This window comes from Pinus tabuliformis, chromosome 9, assembly GCF_031772625.1.
Source record: "Pinus tabuliformis cultivar Carrire ecotype Pingquan chromosome 9, CPIR1, whole genome shotgun sequence".
In the NCBI taxonomy this organism is placed as follows: domain Eukaryota; kingdom Viridiplantae; phylum Streptophyta; class Pinopsida; order Pinales; family Pinaceae; genus Pinus; species Pinus tabuliformis.
This window is the reverse complement of record NC_142307.1, coordinates 1,247,585,622-1,247,604,608: the sequence shown is the minus strand read 5'-3', so window position 1 is coordinate 1,247,604,608 and position 18,987 is coordinate 1,247,585,622. Positions and strand designations below refer to the sequence as shown.

The following is an 18,987-nucleotide window of genomic DNA, read 5'->3' as shown; positions in this document are numbered from 1 at the left end:
ATATGGAACTCTTTGCTGTGATATGGACTTCTTAAAGTGGGAGCTTCCATAATAGCTTTCTTAATGGACTCAAAGGATCTTTGTGCTGCCTCAGTCCATTTGATCTCTGACCCCTTTCTCAACATGGAGGTAATATGCTTTACAAGTTCTACAAAATTTATCTTGCCCAGAAAGGACTGGATATCTTTCTTTGATCTTGGGATAGACAAGGTCTATATTTCTCTTACTCTTTCTGGGTCAATTCAGACACCTGCAGTAGAAACAACATGTCCTAACAGCTTGCCCTCTTCTAAAGCAAACCGTGACTTTTTAGGATTGACTGAAATCCTAAACCTCCTGCACTTCAGGAACAATTTCTTCAAATGCTGTAAATGGTATTGATGGTTGCTGGAGTATACTGTTATATCATCAAGGTAGATAAGGATGAACTTATCCTTGTCACCCACAAATGCTATATCCATAGCTCTTTAAAAGGTGGCTCCAACATTCATCAGTCCAAAAGGCATCTTGGAATACATAAAAGTGCCCCAAGGAGTGGTTAATGCAGTCTTCTCTTGGTCATCTGGGTGTACAACAACCTGGTTATACCCTGAAAATCCATCTAGGAATGACATCACTTTGGCCCCTGAGACCTTTTGCAGCAAATGCTCCATCTTGGGTAGAGGATAGTTGTCTTTCTTAGAGAATTTATTTAAGTTTCTAAAATCAATGCAAAGCCTGATTTCTCCACTTTTCTTCCTCACCACTACCAAATTGACTACCCATTTTGAATATTTTAGAGGGACTATGATTTTGGTAGCCAGTAACTTCTTGATTTCCTTTTCAATAAGAGGAAGGAGCAAAGGATTTATGGGCCTCAACTTTTGCTTAAAAGAGATGGTGTCTTTCTCTAAAGGAATTTTATGCTGGATGATCTTTTTGTCATATGTTTTCAGGTCACTATATTCCCAGGCAAAGACATCAACAAATTTCTTCATTAAATTGCAGTATTCAGCACTCTGGGCAGCAGACAGATGAGTGGACAGATTTATGTATCTTGGCTGATTTGGACTCCCTATATTATGCTTACAGACTACAGATTGGTCTTCTTTTTGGGTAGCCTTATAAGGCACATCATTTTGGTCAAACAACTTTTCTAATGGAACCAGAACCTTAGGTATAGGATTGCTGGACAGTTGGATGATGCTATCTTTACCAATTCTATTTCTAAGCTGGGATTGGGGATTTTCTTCCAAGGCTTCATTTTCTTGGTCAATTTGCATTTCAGAAAATTCATCAATGACTTGCAGAAACCTATTCACTTCATCATCATCTTCAAAAGCTTTCCAATGCTGGACGTTATCAGGTAAGGATGGTCTGTATTTCATCTGAACTTCATGAACTAGTCTGGCAGGCATGGGAGGAATAAACATGCTAGCAGACACAGCAAGGGAATCGAAAAGCTGATTTTTTACTCTAGGGATATATGAGATACAAAAATTATCAAAAGAATATTTAAGTCTCCATTCCTCATCTCTGTATGCTTTCAGCCTTGGGTGCTTTGCTTGAAATGTTTTATTCACTTGCTGAATGATAAAATCAACATCTCCAAACACCTTTATGTTCCTGATTCCTCTGTATTTTTCTGCACTGAGACCCAATATCAGAGCCTCATACTCTGCTATATTGTTGGTAACTTTAAAGGCCAGATTAAAAGACAGATGCGTGCTTTCCTGTTCTGGAGATATTAGCAGCACCCCTGCTTCTGTAGTCTCCATAGAACATGCTCCATCAAAGAACATTTCCCAAACTTGAATTCCTTGCTCTCCCTCGGCCTGATTTACTGGTTTCTTGATCTACATCGAGGCCTTCTAAGATTCTTCAATTTGGAGAATACAAGCTCCAAAATCAGTGTCCACAACATATATGGGATGATTAGAAGGATTACTCTCATCACTGATGATGTAGGCCAGCTGTGCTTCTCTGTACAATCTCCTGCTTTCCCCTCCAAAGACTGGGACAGTGGCATAAGATAAGTCATTCTGTAATGTCCCACCTAGTCTCTTAATCCACCCTCTGGACAATAGCATGCCAAACTTGGGAGGGACATATGCTACCACAATATCCATGATCATGCTCTTCATGGGAAACTAAGTGAGGGTAATGGCCAGGTCTTTGATTAATCCTAGGAATTTTACCTTTCTTGAATCAAATGAGAATAAGTCATGATATGGTCTAGTGATATCAAGGCCTAACTCTTCCATGACAACTTTAGGCATCAAATTGTGGCTGGCTCCTGTGTCTAGCAGGCAATTGTGGAGGATTTTGTCATGAATGGTCAACGAGACATAAAATTATGGAGAATTACTATCAGCAGGTTCGATCATGGGGCTAATCACAACTGTAGGCTTATCATCTTGCAAATTGACATAGTCGATGGGGGTTTGTGAGGCTTTCAGCTCAAGGGCATCAAGGACATGCTTTCTAAAAAGTTCACTCTTTGCTAGTTCTATCAGAGGTATAAATATTTTTAACTTCTGGACTTTTGCTTCAAAACTAAAAGGGGAAGGGGACTTGTCAGGACCTCTTACCTCTTGAGCTGGTGCTTTGAGGATGACTGGATCAGTTGCTGGCTTCTTCTGTCTGATATTCTGTTTCTCTGTTTGGACAACAGCTCTTTGGGCATAATTCTCCTTGACATTGTTTGCTTTTGACCTTAGATTGTATCTTTGTTGTTCACCAGTCTGCAAAACAGCCTCTCTATCCCACTCTTGACTGGTTTGGTGCTATAGTAATGATTCTTCATATGTAGTCAACGTCAAAAAGGCAACATTGCCTTTGTCTTCCATGCAATGAATTTCATCCTCTTCTTTGAACTGCTCCTCCTCCATGACTACATTTTGGAAAGGAGCCTTAACTCTTTGTTCTCAATTTGCTTCTTTGCCTCTTTGAATGATTTACAATTGTTCATTTGCTCATATGAAAGGATTTGGGTTTCTTGGAGAAAATGTGTTTGGAAGCCTTGCTTTTCTAGAGCTCTGCTCAACTTTCAGCTTAGATATCTCAGCAGCCAATGACTCTATCATTTTAGTCATTTTGTCTAATTTGGGTTCTGAAGATGAAGCAAAGGAAGAAGAAGCCTCACCTCTCTGCCTCCTTCTGTCAGCATGAATTTTAAGCTTTTCTGCAGCCATGATGTTAGATTCTACCTCTAGAGCCGCATCCTGCATTTCAGCTAGAGTGGCACATCTTCTTTCTCTCAAAAGTAGGCAGAAGTCAGAGTCAAAAGCATTAGCATAAGTGAGCTTGGCAGAGGTGGGGGTAGGATTTACTTTAGCTGGTATCTTACTATACATACGGTTAAATCTTTTATTAAAATCAGGCAATGACTCCCCATTTTCCCTCTTTAGGTTTCCAAACTCTGTATGGTAATAGAGAAGATCTTTCCTATCCCCCCATTGCTCCAGGAATGCATCATCCAATGCTTAAATGTCTGCTATGGACATATGGGGTAATTCTCTGAACCACTTTCTAACCTCTCCATCAAGACTCTGGACAAACACTCTCATCCACACATCATCTTCACTGATATCTAGGTTATCAACATAACTATAAAAGGACTCAAGGTGTTCTTCAGCTGTTACTCCCTCTGTACTAGTGAACTTGGGCATATATTTCTGATATTCTCCTGCGGGCATGGCATTCAAAGGAACATGCAACACCAGGGGTCCATACCTAGCAGCTATGATTCTTTCCATCTTTGTGGGAGCTTGTTGACCTGCCATGACTGGGATAGGTGGAAGGATACTGGCAGCTTGAATAGTAGGGAACAGTGAAATGGATGACAGGGACAAAGGAATATGATGGACTGTATGGGAGGCTTTCTTTGGACTGAGATCCAAAGGGGAACTGACTGAACAAGGAGCTTTATGAATCTCTGAGGGTATTTCTTCACTAACAATGCTAGGCTCTATATCTTCAAATTGTATATTCTCAGCTATAATATTTTCTTTCAGAGATGCATAAGATTTCTTAGGCTTACCTGATCCTGATGCTCCTTTCTATGATGTTTTCCTTTGCTTAGAAATCTTCTCAAGGTCAGGCATTCAGTCAGCTGGTGATTTCTGAGGATTTCTCTGGGTATGCCTCACAAACTGAGCCAGAACTAAAATGTGGAGTCGCCACTAGGTTGGTTCTCCAGTAGAGTCGCCAGATTGATGATTACAACAAGAAATGTGTCCAGACTTTGTCTATCATCAAAGCTGTATCTGTGTCGTTCTCCCAGGGAATGCTGAGCTTCAATCTCCTCTCCCCGGCAATGACACCAATTAATGTTATCACCACAAGAAACTCCCCTGTTGTAGCTCGGAGATGCTCAGGAACATTACAAATTCAACTTATTGTTGCAAATGGATGAATGGAAGAGATGATGCTTATCCAAGCCAGATAACCACTTCTACTATGTTGAACTCCAGACATGCGTGAACACCCCCAGACTACAAGGATTTAGACCACCAATTACTCATAGTTCAGAGATTGGGTGAATATGGAGAATACTGACCACACCAGCAGATGCACAAGACCTTGTGATGGCTGGTTGCAACCAGTAAAGAGGTATGCAAATCTAATTCCCTAGTGTACAGACAGGATGACAGCTCTCTGTCACTAAGTGAAAAGAAACCTGATTAACACATTCACTGATACATGCAAGATTTAAACATAGAGGTAGGATGATAGCTCCTCTAATGCTAAACATCAAGAGTTCAGGAAAACTACATATCAGGCACAACCTAGAATAGAATAGAAATGGAAAGTGAGCAATTAACAACAAAAGAAGCTTGTATTAGCTAAAAATGAAGATGAGACACTGCAAGTATCAAGGTAGTTACAGTCTCTAGAAGTTGAACCTTACATCAAAACAACAACCATCAACCCTGATTACATCTGGCTTCTGGGTATATATAGAGTTTCATTACAGAGGCACTCAGCCATTCTAGGTGTGGAGGGGTCATAATTGACCACCAACCACTTTAATTGCTTGATGGAGTCTCTGGCACGTTTACTTGCTTCAGTGAATAAACTTGATCTTCTCAGATGCTATGCTATCCTCTTAGGCAGGTAGAGTGTCGTATAGGATGAAATCCCATACCTATTGAATGGAGTTATCTGCTCGAGCTTTGTCCTTCTTCTTCTCGGGTATACAGTCTGTTGAATGCGGTGGTTGAGGAGGAAATGCACCGGGTACTGGTAGGCGGTCGTCTTCGTCCTTCGGGTGCATGGAATGGTCAGGGCAAGCAGATTGCATGGCAAATGTACGAGCAGGGGCGGAGGAAAGACATCAGCCATTGGATCAAATGGATAGACGGTGGGAATCAACTCGGTGAAGGGTATCGGGAGATACGGAGGCAGAGTGAGCGCGAGCCGTTGGATCTTGGGAGGGCAGATCCAATGGTCATCGGATGGAGGAGGCGCACGAGATTTAATGGGCGGGAAAAGCGGTTTCGGTGGTAGGCGGTATTGATCGCACCGCTTTCAGACACAGGGTGGTAAAAGTACAAAGGCACGCAATCTCCTCAGGGCATGACACGTGGTAGTGGAAACTGCTTTCCATCACGCGTTATCGGGCTGTCACTTCGTGGGTGCGGGAAGAGCGAACGCCGTCTGATCGCAACGGAGATGATCGGACGGTGGGGAATCAGTCGAACAGGTTCTTCATTGGATGTGATGGGGGACCGTTAGATCAGGGTGTGGCAATCAACGGCTGCGATTGCGGCGGGGGGTTTGTGAAGGCGTGTGGTCGCATGGGTGTGGGTTTATGGGGGTATGAGTTTATGTGCCCGGGGCTTAAGAAATGGAGTTTTATACAATTTTATAATAAAAGAGCATAGGGTATGGAGATGAGAGGAGAGTGCAAGAGGTAACGAAGAAGGTGAGAATGACCAATAGAGGCTTCCTTTGAGCAAAACCAAAGACCGAGCTTACTTCTGCTCCTCAAGTATCAACAATATGTAGCAGAGCTAACATGTAACAAATAACATTTTCACCTGCCATAGAAGTTGGAAATCTCATTGTAAATGTTTCACTGTAGTTTTTCCTTTCAATACTGTAATATTCTCACAAGTTGTATCTACTTTTATTTTGGCTGCTATCAGTTCTTTCTCATATAATTCCCATGAGAGAAAGTTTCGTTGTTGATCCCAGCATTTAGGTGAGACAACTTTGTTTCTCTGATCAAATTTAGAATCAAATAAGGATACTGATGTTTGTACCTCTTTCAACCTTTTGTCATCACGAATACAAAAGTATTTTTCTCATTTATATTACTAATTTCCATAATCATTGTAGCTTTGTCTATTATATGCAATGCCCTTAATTATGTTCTAGAATTTCCATTTAGATATTTGATCATCTTCTTAGATTTTATCACTGCTTTTTTGACCTATTCTTTACATGTATAAATAGGCATCTTAGATCCTTTGATCATAATTTTCGGCTATGCAATTATGTGGATACATCCCCATATAGAACACATTTTCCGAATAATATTATCCCAAATGACCTGCCTAGCTTCAACTAGGGGAATGTTACCCTTAAATCTGGCTTTCAATTCCTTAATTTCATTGTGTGATTCTTTATACTTATTTGTCAATTGATTGTTATTTTCATTTTCCACGTTCAACTTTCTCTCCTTTCTTTTATCATCCTGAGTTTTCTTCAACTCACCTTTTGAAATCTTTAGATTTGTCATTACTCTTTTTATTTTTTCTACAGGTTCCTCTGATTCAGTGGAAATAATAATAGTACAAACAAGGATTTCAATAGATTGTTGTAGACTTTGTACCTATTTTTTCAAAATAACAACCTCCTTAACTCTATCAACTAGTTCTATCGTTAATACTTCTTTCTCTTTCTCCACTTGTGCTAATTCAACTATCTAGGTATGTTCTGTGGTAGGAATTTTCAAAATTTCTCTCAATGACTGTACTTTAGATTCTATTTTTTGTAACAAGGTTTGGATAACTAACCTCTCCTTGGGATCTATTCCTTACATTATAATCAATCTCTTAAATTCTTAATTCTGTGTATGCAAAGCCCTGGAGTTTTCTTTTTATTTCTTAATTTAATTTGATAATTTCTCCAAGAGCTCCTCTATTTTTTAACTATCAAAGAACTTTTTCCCAAGTCACTATAAAACATTTCCCCTACTTGCCTGTGCAAATTAATCTTATCGGGAAATAGAATATTTGAAACATTTAAAGAAAGGTCCAATGTTTTGAAATCTGGCTATGAAGGAATAGATTGAATAGCTAGATGCATGAGAGATAGCTTTAATTGCTTTCTTTCTAGGTCCATAATAAAAATAAGCCTTGTTTGATAAGTTGGGATTGCCTGTGCCTCCAACTGATTTTCCATATTACTCGTTTCTTTGTAACTTCTTTCCTCAACTTGTTGATAATTCCTTTGCAAAATTTCCACTATAGAAGGAGTTTCTAACATGGATAATGTGGTCAAATTAGTAGAAAATGAAGATGAAGTGGAGAAATTTGAGTCTACCAACTGCATTTGGAAACCTGGTTGGTTTGAAGGCCTTTATGTTAATTTGACTGATGTCTTTTCTTCTTCTTTTTCTTGAATCTTTGCCCTTTACGTAACAATGAATCCTCCATTTCATGCGAATTTATTTTTAGGCTCTTCTCTTTTAACACTAGAGTTTCAACATCCATCTTTTGTTGCATTTTTTCAGTTTTTTGATTTGCCATCTTTTCAAGTTTTGTCCTACTTGAATGAAGGTAAGGTGCACAAATTATATCCACCTTCTGTTTGAAATTATTTGATGAGGATCATACTTCCACTTTTCTCCCTACTCAAAGCCAAATTCCTTCATCCTGTCTTCAACTTGTGAGAGGGCATGTCTATTATTTACAATAAAAGTACCAATAATCCTTGGTAACTTGAAAATATAACCTTTGCGTGATGAAACAAAGTGAACCTGGTCAACATTTAGACTTTTCCTTATGAATTCAATTGAAAATATTCTCATAGGAAAAAAATTTGGTAACCGGTATGGTTGCACTTATGCTCCATACAACCTTATTTTAGTGTAGTCCTCAAAGACATACCAATCTCCAACTTTGGTACCTTTACTGAGTTGTAGAAATTCTTTTGGCTCTTACAAAATCCTCGGAGGTTGCTGGTTTTTCATGATTATATATACTATGGTCATGGATGATGGTAGGAAATAACAAAAATCCCCATTGTCCTCTCTCTTTTTGACAACATTAATCCAATCAATTACAACCATTTTTTCATTGTTTGAATCCCACATGCTTAGACCCAAATGTCTGAACTTATCAGCATGTACAAGTAGAAAGAGATAGACCAGGAGAGAAGGGCATCTAAAGTAACCATCAATATAAAAGTTTTTAAATCGAGAATTGATAGAGTTTGCTAGATAGGATGGAATGTCCAAAACAATTTTTTGCTACAACATTAAACTCTAGAACCCTAGAGCCCGTTCATTTACAAATCTTGTATCATCTTCCCCAAAAATTGACAATATTGTAGCAAGAATTTATTATGCATCTTCAAAGAATAGGGACATAGGATATTCAGTTTCTACTGGAGGAATTTGTGAATTGAGTAACATATAATCTTTAACACAATTTCTTGGCTTTCCTAGGGGAGTTTCCTATGAGCGAGAAGCAGGGAATCATCTGTGAAACCCTTGGTATTTTCAAGCATAGAAAATTTGAGAGCTTTGTGATTAATTTTGGAATGAATTCAAAATCATTCTCCCCTAATGAAGACATAATTAAATTCTATTATGGAACAAGAGAGGCTATTAATCAATTGGCAAATTTAGGAAAGTTGTAAGTATGCATGAAAATTGAAAAATAAAGACTAGATTGAATGGCTCAAAAGAGGTCATTTGAATAATTGAAATGGTCAAAAATATTATTTAGGATCTCTAGAAGGTCATAGGGAAAATGGGAGTCATATTTCTTAGCCTCTCTATCCATAAGTGGTAGATGGATTGATGGTAAAGAAAGCATAGTTTCTTAGCTAACTCTGGGGTTTTCTCCATATTCACACTTCAAAGGAAAACGAAAAAGTATACAAGATTGGTGAATTACCCAACGGTTTGAGATGATAACGATCGGATCTGGAACTTCCATTGTATAAAATATACACTGGTTGTCATACTTCGCGGATGAATGGAAGGGTGAATGATAGATGGGACGAGCTTTTTATTTGTTTTTATACATGGCAAAGAAAACCTAAAATTTGATGACGAAAGAACATATTAAAGGATGATGTGGACAAAAGATGTTGTGTATGAAAAAGTGATGACATAGAATAAAGGGGATGAAGTTTAAGAATGGGGCCCACTTGTTTGGTTGGCTCGCTTGATTTCAATGAGTAGTTTTTGTAGAAACCACTCCCCACTCTCAATGGTTCTTGTAATGGTTTTGGAAATGTGGGAGGAGAATTGTTGGGAGGCATCCCAACCATTGATCTCACGATGCGTTGTTTCGGAAAACTACTTCTCAACAGTTCTCCATGTCATAATATCTTTGTATTTTAAATCATCGGGATGCCATTAATCTTGTGGGTCATTTCCAACGGAGATTGATCAACTTTGGACTTGCACACCATTTAACTTTCAATTATATATAAAGTGCGGACCCACTTTATTATAGTTGCAGTTTTTGTTCTTCAATTTTAAATGTTAGAATTTAATATGAATAGAATATTTATAGTGGATTTTACATATAAAAATTTCAATTGTCCCTCTCTTCAATCCCTCCATAATTTTTTTATTTTTTTGACATTTTATTTTTTAAAATAAAAGAAACAACTTTGAGCTACAACAACAGGATGTCAAATTTGAAAGGTAATTAAATAGTTATAGGTACTTCTGCATCTCTAACGGACAAGCCTCTTCCTCTTCACCCTTTTTACACTCTTCCTCTTCACCCTTTTTACACTCTTCCTTAATTGGTGGCTTAATCTCTTATAATTATCCTTCCAAACTTCTCCCATCAAAATTCCTCTTTTTGGTCCTTCTTACTAGTGACACACTATTTCTACTACTTGATTCAGAGGTAGTGTAAACCCACTTATGTGACCTCCTTTCTTCATACATTATTTTTTATCAACAATCCTATCTCTCCTCTAACTTCTGATACCCCTTAGTCTAATATCAGGTTGTTGGTCCAATTCTCATTGAATTTTGTTCCAACTTTGCATAATTTGGGTGTTGAAATCTTGTTGTTCCTTAACTATTCTATCATTATCAGCTTTAAAACTAAGAACTTTCATCTTAAGGCTTCTCACAGTCCCTTCCAAGTTCCTATCCTTTGGCTTTCTCCTTTCCTCACCATTTGATTTAGTTCTTACATTCCCCACACTGATATCTACTGCCCTGAATTCTTTTTTTTGCGCTGTTAACATCTGAAACATTATGTGTTTCTTCAATTCTCATTGATCCAGATTGCATCATTGTATTGTTTTCCATCCATATCAATGCATTCAGAGTGGAAAAAGTGGAGAAATCAACTCATGGGATCTTTTTTACCAGCGGGACCCAGTTTGGCAAAGTGAGGTTTGAAACCTTTCAAGAGGATTTTCAGGCATCAAATGATGTTTTTTGGGGATAAAAATTTCTACTTTAGCATAACGAATTTTCATGCTATTCTCCACAAAGATATATTTCCAAGGGCACAAGAAGCATGTCAATTGAAGTCTGTATGCAAAATTTATGTCACTCAAAATTTGACCTTCCTACTTTCACACTTATAATTCGGGAGGATGTCACGTCAACCCACATTGTTCATGGAAAAGGTTCTAGCCACATGTTTTTTTATGTAAAATACTTTAGAAGAGTCTATATTGTAACTCTAGTTAAGAGTTGTTGTAGTCAAAATTAACCACTAGTAGGCTATCAAACTATGTTATAACCAGGCCACTAGGAGGAAGAGGCATTCCATTCTTTCGAGAGTGTTTTCTTCCATAGCTTAGCAAATATATCCATGAGAGATAGGAGGTAGAGAAACAAGAGAGGATATGTGAATTGTAGTAGCCAGCGAACCACAATCATTACTTCTTTGTACCTATAGCCATATTTCCAAAACAAAGAAAGAGAATGAAAATACCTCACCTTCCAGTTGGGTTTTCTCTCGAAAGGGTTTCTGGGAGCATATCTTGTGTCTTGTATGTGTGTGTGAGCTTATTTTTTCATTCTCTAATTTTTTTCATGATTTCCATTCGCATGCATGCACTAATTACAGTTAAATTTATAGATCTAGAGTTTTAATAAAACTGTAATATTGTAGAAATTCAGAACTTTAATATATTATTATCAGATCTGTTGTGAGAAACTGCCCAGTGGAATATCCACAATAGTTTATGGATCACTCATGGTGGAACTTGCCTTTAGGATCTTCACCTTTTTCAAAGAATTCCTCAAAATTCTTGCCCAAATTGAAATTTTTTAGCCACCATGTGTTCTTCTCACCAATAGCTTTCCATAGACTACTCACTTACAAAATTTTGACACATGAGTAGGAAGTTATGCCCTATAGAAGTTTTTGTTAAACTAAAATTCTTTTCCTCAAAGCCCCTGTAGATTTCTCCTTGATTTCTAGATGTTTCCTTCCTCCAAATTGACTTTCTAATTTTCTAAATGTGTTATGCTCGAAATTCCCTTTCATTTGACTATTCACGAGCCAAATTTTGACTCCTAGGAAAAAAATATATGTCCTTGTAAATTTTTTCTCTTATTCCTTGTTCTCTCATTGTTACAAAGTCAAAATAACAATTAATTTTTCAAAACTAAACCATATTCCCTCTTATATTTTATTGGTCAATAACTAACGTCTTCACAAGCTCTACCAACATGCACAAGCTGATTCCACACCCATCACATGGTCCATCCCAAATGGAACACTCGTAACTACATCCCTAAGGGGTCCTTCATACCCACAACATAAAACAATGTAACATAAAATATCTATTATTAATTGGTGCATAGGCATGGGGTCCTTAATGCACCCACATGAACCACAAATATATAAAAATATATATACATAATGGATACAAAACATATATATATATATATATATATATATACGCTTTCCCCCAATGGGTCCGCAGTTATCTATCCACCTTGCTAATAAGAAATATATATATATATATATATATATATATATATATATATATATATATATATATATATATATAAAATATATAGAAACAATATATAAAAATACATATAAAATATAATTCATATCATCATCTGTTCAACGACTCTCTATCAACAGGGAGATCTAATAGTGCACATCAATAGATGGGGGGGTTGCTATTGAGGTTTCACCTCTCGGTTCTGGCCCTCCATCTAATGGCCCCCACTTAATAAGTTAGTCAGAAAACATGCTTGGGGAGAGCGGGGGGTGGGGGTCCACTATCATGGTTCTTCCCCTCCTCGTAACCTTGCCACCTCTGCTCCTCATTCCAACTATTGACATCAATGTTCCACCTCTGACGATGAGCGTTTTGACAACTAACGTGTGCCAAATCCTGTTGCTTCACATTGGAGCCTGCCTCCAAGTGTTATCACCATGGAACAATGGCCCACCACCATGGCCCTTTTCCTTGATGTCGTGGATTGTCCTTGTAACATCTTGGGCATAGGTCTACTAACCCTTGTGGCTTAGCTCCTATTTAGGGTTCTTGCCTCCTCCCTGGCTTGTGGCATATGTCCCATGATAAGCCCTGCTCATGGAACCTCCCACAATTTTATGAGCATATACTCCACTTGTTTAACCATTCAACCTTGTCCATAATCTTATAAGAATGTTCTAACCCTTGACCTGTGGAAGTATATGATAGACTCGGTGGGGTAAAAAAGGGTTCCACCCTAGAACCTTGCCCAAAGTTAACACACACACACACACACACATATTGCTATACACCATATATAATATATAAATAAATATATTATATTTTTATATATATTATTGCATATATTTTATAAAAAAATATAACAAATAAACCATGATAAATAAGATTGTTGTCTTACTCACAAATGTATTCGTATGAGGCTAAAATTTAGCAATTCCTTGATTTTCCTTTGTTTGCAAAGATTTATTCCTTTTGAGCCCCTCTTCACTCCCATGCCCTTATTCGAGGTATTTTTTTTATCAATCCCACCACTCTAATTTTCGACAAACAGTTCGCAGGCAAATTTTTTTCTCATTATGCCCCAAATCTAGCCCAGTTAAGCCCACTGTTGAAATTTGTGCTCTGATACTACCTTTTAACGTCCCTAGCCCTCTGTTAGGCATGGCTACCACAACCATACTTCTTGAAAATGCATAATATAGTTACGGAAGTTAATAACCCTAGCCGTACCATGGTGGCTCCTACGCTCGGCAATACCTAATTAGCATGAATTCAAAATAAAATGCTTATAATGTAATATTTAATGCATATAAGTCATAGATAGAAAATTGCACAATGGACTAAGAGTTAATTAACAACAATTAAAAACATAACCATGAAATTAGGGTTTCAACCATAAATTCATAAATTAGATGAGTATTAAACATGAACACTTATATGAAAAGAAAGAACAACTGATTGAGGGCCCTTCACGTACCACGTACCAACCATGGGTCATCCCCGAGTTGGGGCAACAACTCCATAGGAAATGGTATAAAAATTGAATAATAAACACATAATAATGGACAAAGTACCCATCCAACATACACTACCCCAACCACAAGCTCTCACTCTCCCTTCTTTGTGTTAGTGGCACACCCCTTTCTGTGCCCCGCTAGTCCCTCAGCGATGTCCACTTCTCAAGGTACCTTACAACCAACTAGAAATGGTCTAAGCCTGGGCTTATAGGAGCTCGTGCTACTCTTTAGGACCTCTCCATCCATGAACCGAAATAGCTCACAGTCAGTCTATAACCCAATCATAGAGTTCACCAACCGCTTTCACAAAACCAAATTCACTAAAATGAGATACAATGAAAAATCATGAATCCATTATGCATGAATGAATCGCTATTAGGAAAAATATACACCTTTTAAATATGCATGACCTTCTTTTTCCATGTGGCACTCCCTAAAGCCATGTGGACCCTAGGTGCAATGTTTCCGTCAACACCAGACAAAACACCCAGTTGCCTGTCACCATGGAGTTGTATGCCCCATATACCTTTTACTTGAGAGTGAGCTTCACAAGTATTCCATTTTATTAATATAATATGTATAATAATTTACATCATTTACAATTTTGACCCTCTCCCCACTTAACCAAAAATAACAAATATTTGTATTTAGACAGGTTAATCCCCAAAACTTATAAATATAACCACATAGGCATATAGGCCCCAACATAACTTTAGCTCACCATCCTAAATAGTCACATATGGCGGACTCACCAGCCCAAGTATTATTATACATATATTTACATTATTATGACAGGTAAGGGTATTATAGTTTCCTAGCTTTAAATGTAAGATCGTTTTGACACAATAAATTGTGCAGAGTAACTAATAATTAGAAACGGGACAATGGAAATATAGGTGCTTAGCATGAATGTTAATTTTAGTTATGCATTAAAAGTATATAAATAGTTGCGTGTGTTGGACCAACAATGTTTGTTTGGTGCTTAATCTCAAAAAGACTGGAATTGGTGGGTGCAGCGTGTTGAATGTCTAAGTCATATTTCATTGTTTCAAATATTGGTATGCAGTTTGATGATGTCCATATTGCTATCTGATTCCCAATGTCCAAATGCTTTTCAATAAAAACCTATTCTTTCTTAAGAAAGAATGGGATACCTTTCAACATATATTGTGCTAGTTCTTGTCAAATATGGTAAATAATCTTGGCAATGATGTAAAACATTTGCACTCGCTTCTTCATGTTGTGCGGACTCAATTTGATTACATTAAAATCAGTCTTTAGGGATTCCCATACCGTAAATGCTGCCAATTTTACAACTTGATTGGTTTCTTTGATGTAATATTTTCTATGGCTAATTATTTTGCTGAGTATTCGCACAGATGACTTCTATTTCAGGAGAGAATTGGTTCTGGATATTGTTATCCATATACTTGTTTCAACGCAGTGAGATTATCACAGATGTATTTTCTTCACAAATATTTCAGTGAAGTATTGTCGCGTAGACTGAAAATGATGGTAGCTCGTAATATGAAAAAAACACTTTCTATTAATCTTAAAAAAAAGAAAGTACACGTATCGCTTAAAAGCATTGATCAGACAATCCGCTAATCCCAGTACTGTATCTCGTTACAACTCAAAATGAAGAAGAAATTGTCACCTGCTATGAATTCAAACAACAAGCCAAAACCGACAACAAAAAATTCAGAGATAGAGAGTCCTGCAGACCAAATAATTATCATGATTTTTATTTCGGAATGTGTCCATCCCCGTAAGATACCATTGTCAAATGACTGGAAGGAAATCCAATGAGTTGCCGAATAGCAACTTTCCTTTGAGAGTTGACCAGCTTCACAGTTTTGTATCCTTCAATCCTCTCGACCCAAAATTTTGTTCGCTTAATCTCTCTGGTTCTCATAGTTATTGAGTTGATAGAGAAATCAAATGTTAGAATCTGACAAACAGTGAGAATGCCACCCACCCAATAAAAAACTAAAAAATTTGAATTCAAAAAATATGTAAATAATTTAAATAATTTCACCAAATCAATATACAATAAATGATATTATATAAAGTTTTCCAACATCAATATACTATAAACACAATAATAAACTATTTTTTTTTGCCACCCTTTAAAATTTAGGGTGAATTTTATAAATTTAGAGGGATGTGTATGTCTTTTTAAGATGTTATTTTTTCATTTTGTGAAATGTATATATTAGTTTAGATTTATTTTAATTTTTTATTTAAAATAAACATAAAAAATAAATCAAATAAAAAAAATTGATGTCCCAAAACTTAATAAATCCAAAATTAAAATAAATTTATACTAATTTCATTCTCAATTATAACTATCATTTTTTAAATGTAATTTAAATGATGTATAAAACCTAAAACTTATATCCAAAGTCTCTCAAATAAGATCAATTATATTTTTGCAGTTTTTTTGTGAAACGTGGGGAGCTCCGGGTTTGATAAAAAGCTGCATTGTTTGCTATGAAATATATTCTCTCTTTAATTTGACTGAGCTTCCACCGTCCACTGCGGAAGCACCATGCATGGTGCCTGTGAAGTTATGGGTCTTTAAATTTGAAATTTACTTTTGTTATTGTTTTGAGTTAATTTTGGTAGATTTTGGGAATATTTTGGATTCGATTGCTTTTTATTTATTTAGAATAATTATGACCTGTATTGACTGACTTAATTCGTTTGCTGTCCATCTTATTCCCAGATATTTCCAGAATTTATGATGCCGCTGTATTCTCCCAATATCTTAAGATTTAAAATTTCAGTTGCAGTAGCTAGGTCAGTATGACCTAACTACTATTCATAAGATTTCGAAATATTTCAAAAATCGAAAAATAAAGATGCAATCAGAATAAGGGCTGAGTTCCCTCGGTTGACTCCAGGTGCCATGGTGTCCCTGTTTCATCTGCATGCTATATATAGTTCTCTCTGTATCATAATATCCAATGGAAGGTGCCAAGCTTTTTCTATGAATTTCAACATCATCAATGTAGTGAAGACACATGACCATTTCTTATAGTTTGTACCATGCAATGGTTGGAACTTGAAAATTTGTTATGACCTATTTTTTGTTGATTCAAGTGATGTTCAAAAAACTGGTATGGTGTACTAGTCATAATTCATTATTGTACTTTTTCAAAGTACGCAAACCTCATTTTCATATTTAACAGTTCGATATCCTGGGTTGGGTAGGTATATTTACTGGAAGCTTTCTAGTCTTATTATAAACGATTTTTAATCACATTGTAAAGGATTAAATATGCTTATTGGAAGTGAAGGATATATAAAATTAATATCTATCTACAACATATTCAACTTTCTTGCTTTAAACTCTAAAGTGTGTTGGAACATACTAATCGAAATACTTAGAGCTCTCTTTGGGCTCTTTTTAACTATAAATAAAAATTATATATCATTGCCGTGGAATCAACTTTTTAATGGAAATTTCTTTGGACTTTTTTTGAGTATAAATAAAATCTAGAATTTATCATATGCTATTGGTGTGGAATCCATTTTTTTAGTGGAAATTATTGAGTATGTAAAAATATATCTTCTTGATATTTCATTTTAATTTTTTATTTTAATTTTAAAAACTGAGTATACAGATCATATCTAATTTTACATTTTTTTATGAAATTGGGTGTGAAGATAAAATAATGTTTTTTCTATAAAATGTTCAAAATAGTTATGGAGTGAGAGAGCACTTATTAAAACACCTTATCACTATTTTTGTATATTGAAAATTTGAAAACTTGAAACAAAACATAAAACAAATTTAGAAATATTTTAAGGTTATGTAAGATTGCCAAAAGCTTAGAGGTGATCATGCATCTAATTCTCTTAGCTATATGATGAGGGTATTTTATCATAAAATTTTTGATAAATCAACAAACCATGGAGAATCTATTTCTTTTATTTCTTTTATGTTTTCATCTCAACCACTCATCCTTCTTTCTTTTCTCTTCTTTCTTAATCTTATTCTTCTTGGTAATCCTAACCTCTACAATTTAGAGTTGTAAGTTATCTTTCATATCCACACTCAACTTTTCCATACCCATTTCCTTGTTTTTAATGATCATAATTTATTTACTTAAAAAAACTTGTTGTTATTCTTCCACTTCTGCTAACTATTGCAAATTTGGTCCACTGGGGCTCACATCCTCAAACTCTTTTTTATTAGTGGTACTTACTAAATTATTCAAATTGCTACCTCTTAGATGGTGTTTTCTACCTCCCCATATTCTGTCTAGTACATCAACATTTCTTTTTTAACAAAGACTACTAATGCTAGATTTCTCAAACATTTCTTTATTTGGTTTTCATTTTGTCGCAACGATCCTCCCATTGTAACAATCTTCAACATGCAATATTATTAAACTCTATGACATGATATTTAGTTGTAGATCATTCTTCCACACTTTCCTTTGTAATGTTATTATAAACATGCACTAAACATAATCTTGCACTATTTTCAACTCAGGGAATATTTCCTTGTTTGTTGCACTAATATTCTTATATTTCACTAGTTTCCTTGTAAGTTGACATTTCACTATTTCTAGTCACGTCAGCTTATGGATCTTAAGGGGTGGAGCAACATGTTCTAGGAAGCTCAAAGATTTTGCATGGTAATGGAGAAAAAACTGGTGTCTAGAATAGTCACATGTAACACCCTATGCCAAAAAATATGGTTGGGAGGCATCTATTAACAAGGTAATGTTGATTCCTTTCAACATGGGATTTTATTTCTTTGAGACCATTAATAAAACACTGCCTAAAAAATCATTAGCGAAATATTCTATATTGATTACCAAGTGCTCAAAAGAATCGATATATTCTTCTATAGTTCCTATTTGATGCACTTTTGCAAGTAATTCCACAAAATTAGTATCATTTTTTGAGTGATCCAAAAGGGATTTCACCAACTACTTCCATGTATTATATCTTGAATGTTCTTTCTTATGCCATTAGCATGATTTCCAACATTCCCAATCCAAATGTAAAAATCCTATTTTGAATTTTAGTTTGTCATTCTCTATAGCATAGAGGTAAAATTGGTGTTCCATCTAGTCAACCCACCTTGAATTGGAAATATCAAACATATTCAGACATGCCTTAGGTAAACATTAAACATATTATGGGAATGAAAGAGAAAGGGTTTCAACTACAAGAGGCTTCTCCCATAGAACATTCATTGTAATCACGTTTACCCTCTAACTTGTATGTTTATCAAAACAAAGTGACAATTACATGTTGACGATAGTCATGTGGTTCTAAAGTTAACCTT

The 18,987-nt window shown here is 36.0% G+C and overlaps 1 protein-coding gene across 1 annotated transcript in view; it reads left to right on the top strand.

The window, feature by feature from the left end:
- The first annotated feature begins 5,559 nt into the window (after nt 1-5,559).
- Nucleotides 5,560-18,987, top strand: part of LOC149153092 (antimicrobial ginkbilobin-2-like protein) — a 29,726-nt gene continuing 16,298 nt past the window's right edge. The window contains exon 1 of the mRNA XM_089443697.1: nt 5,560-5,700. Coding sequence (XP_089299823.1) covers nt 5,560-5,700 — 141 coding nt within the window. The remainder of the gene's footprint in view (nt 5,701-18,987) is intronic.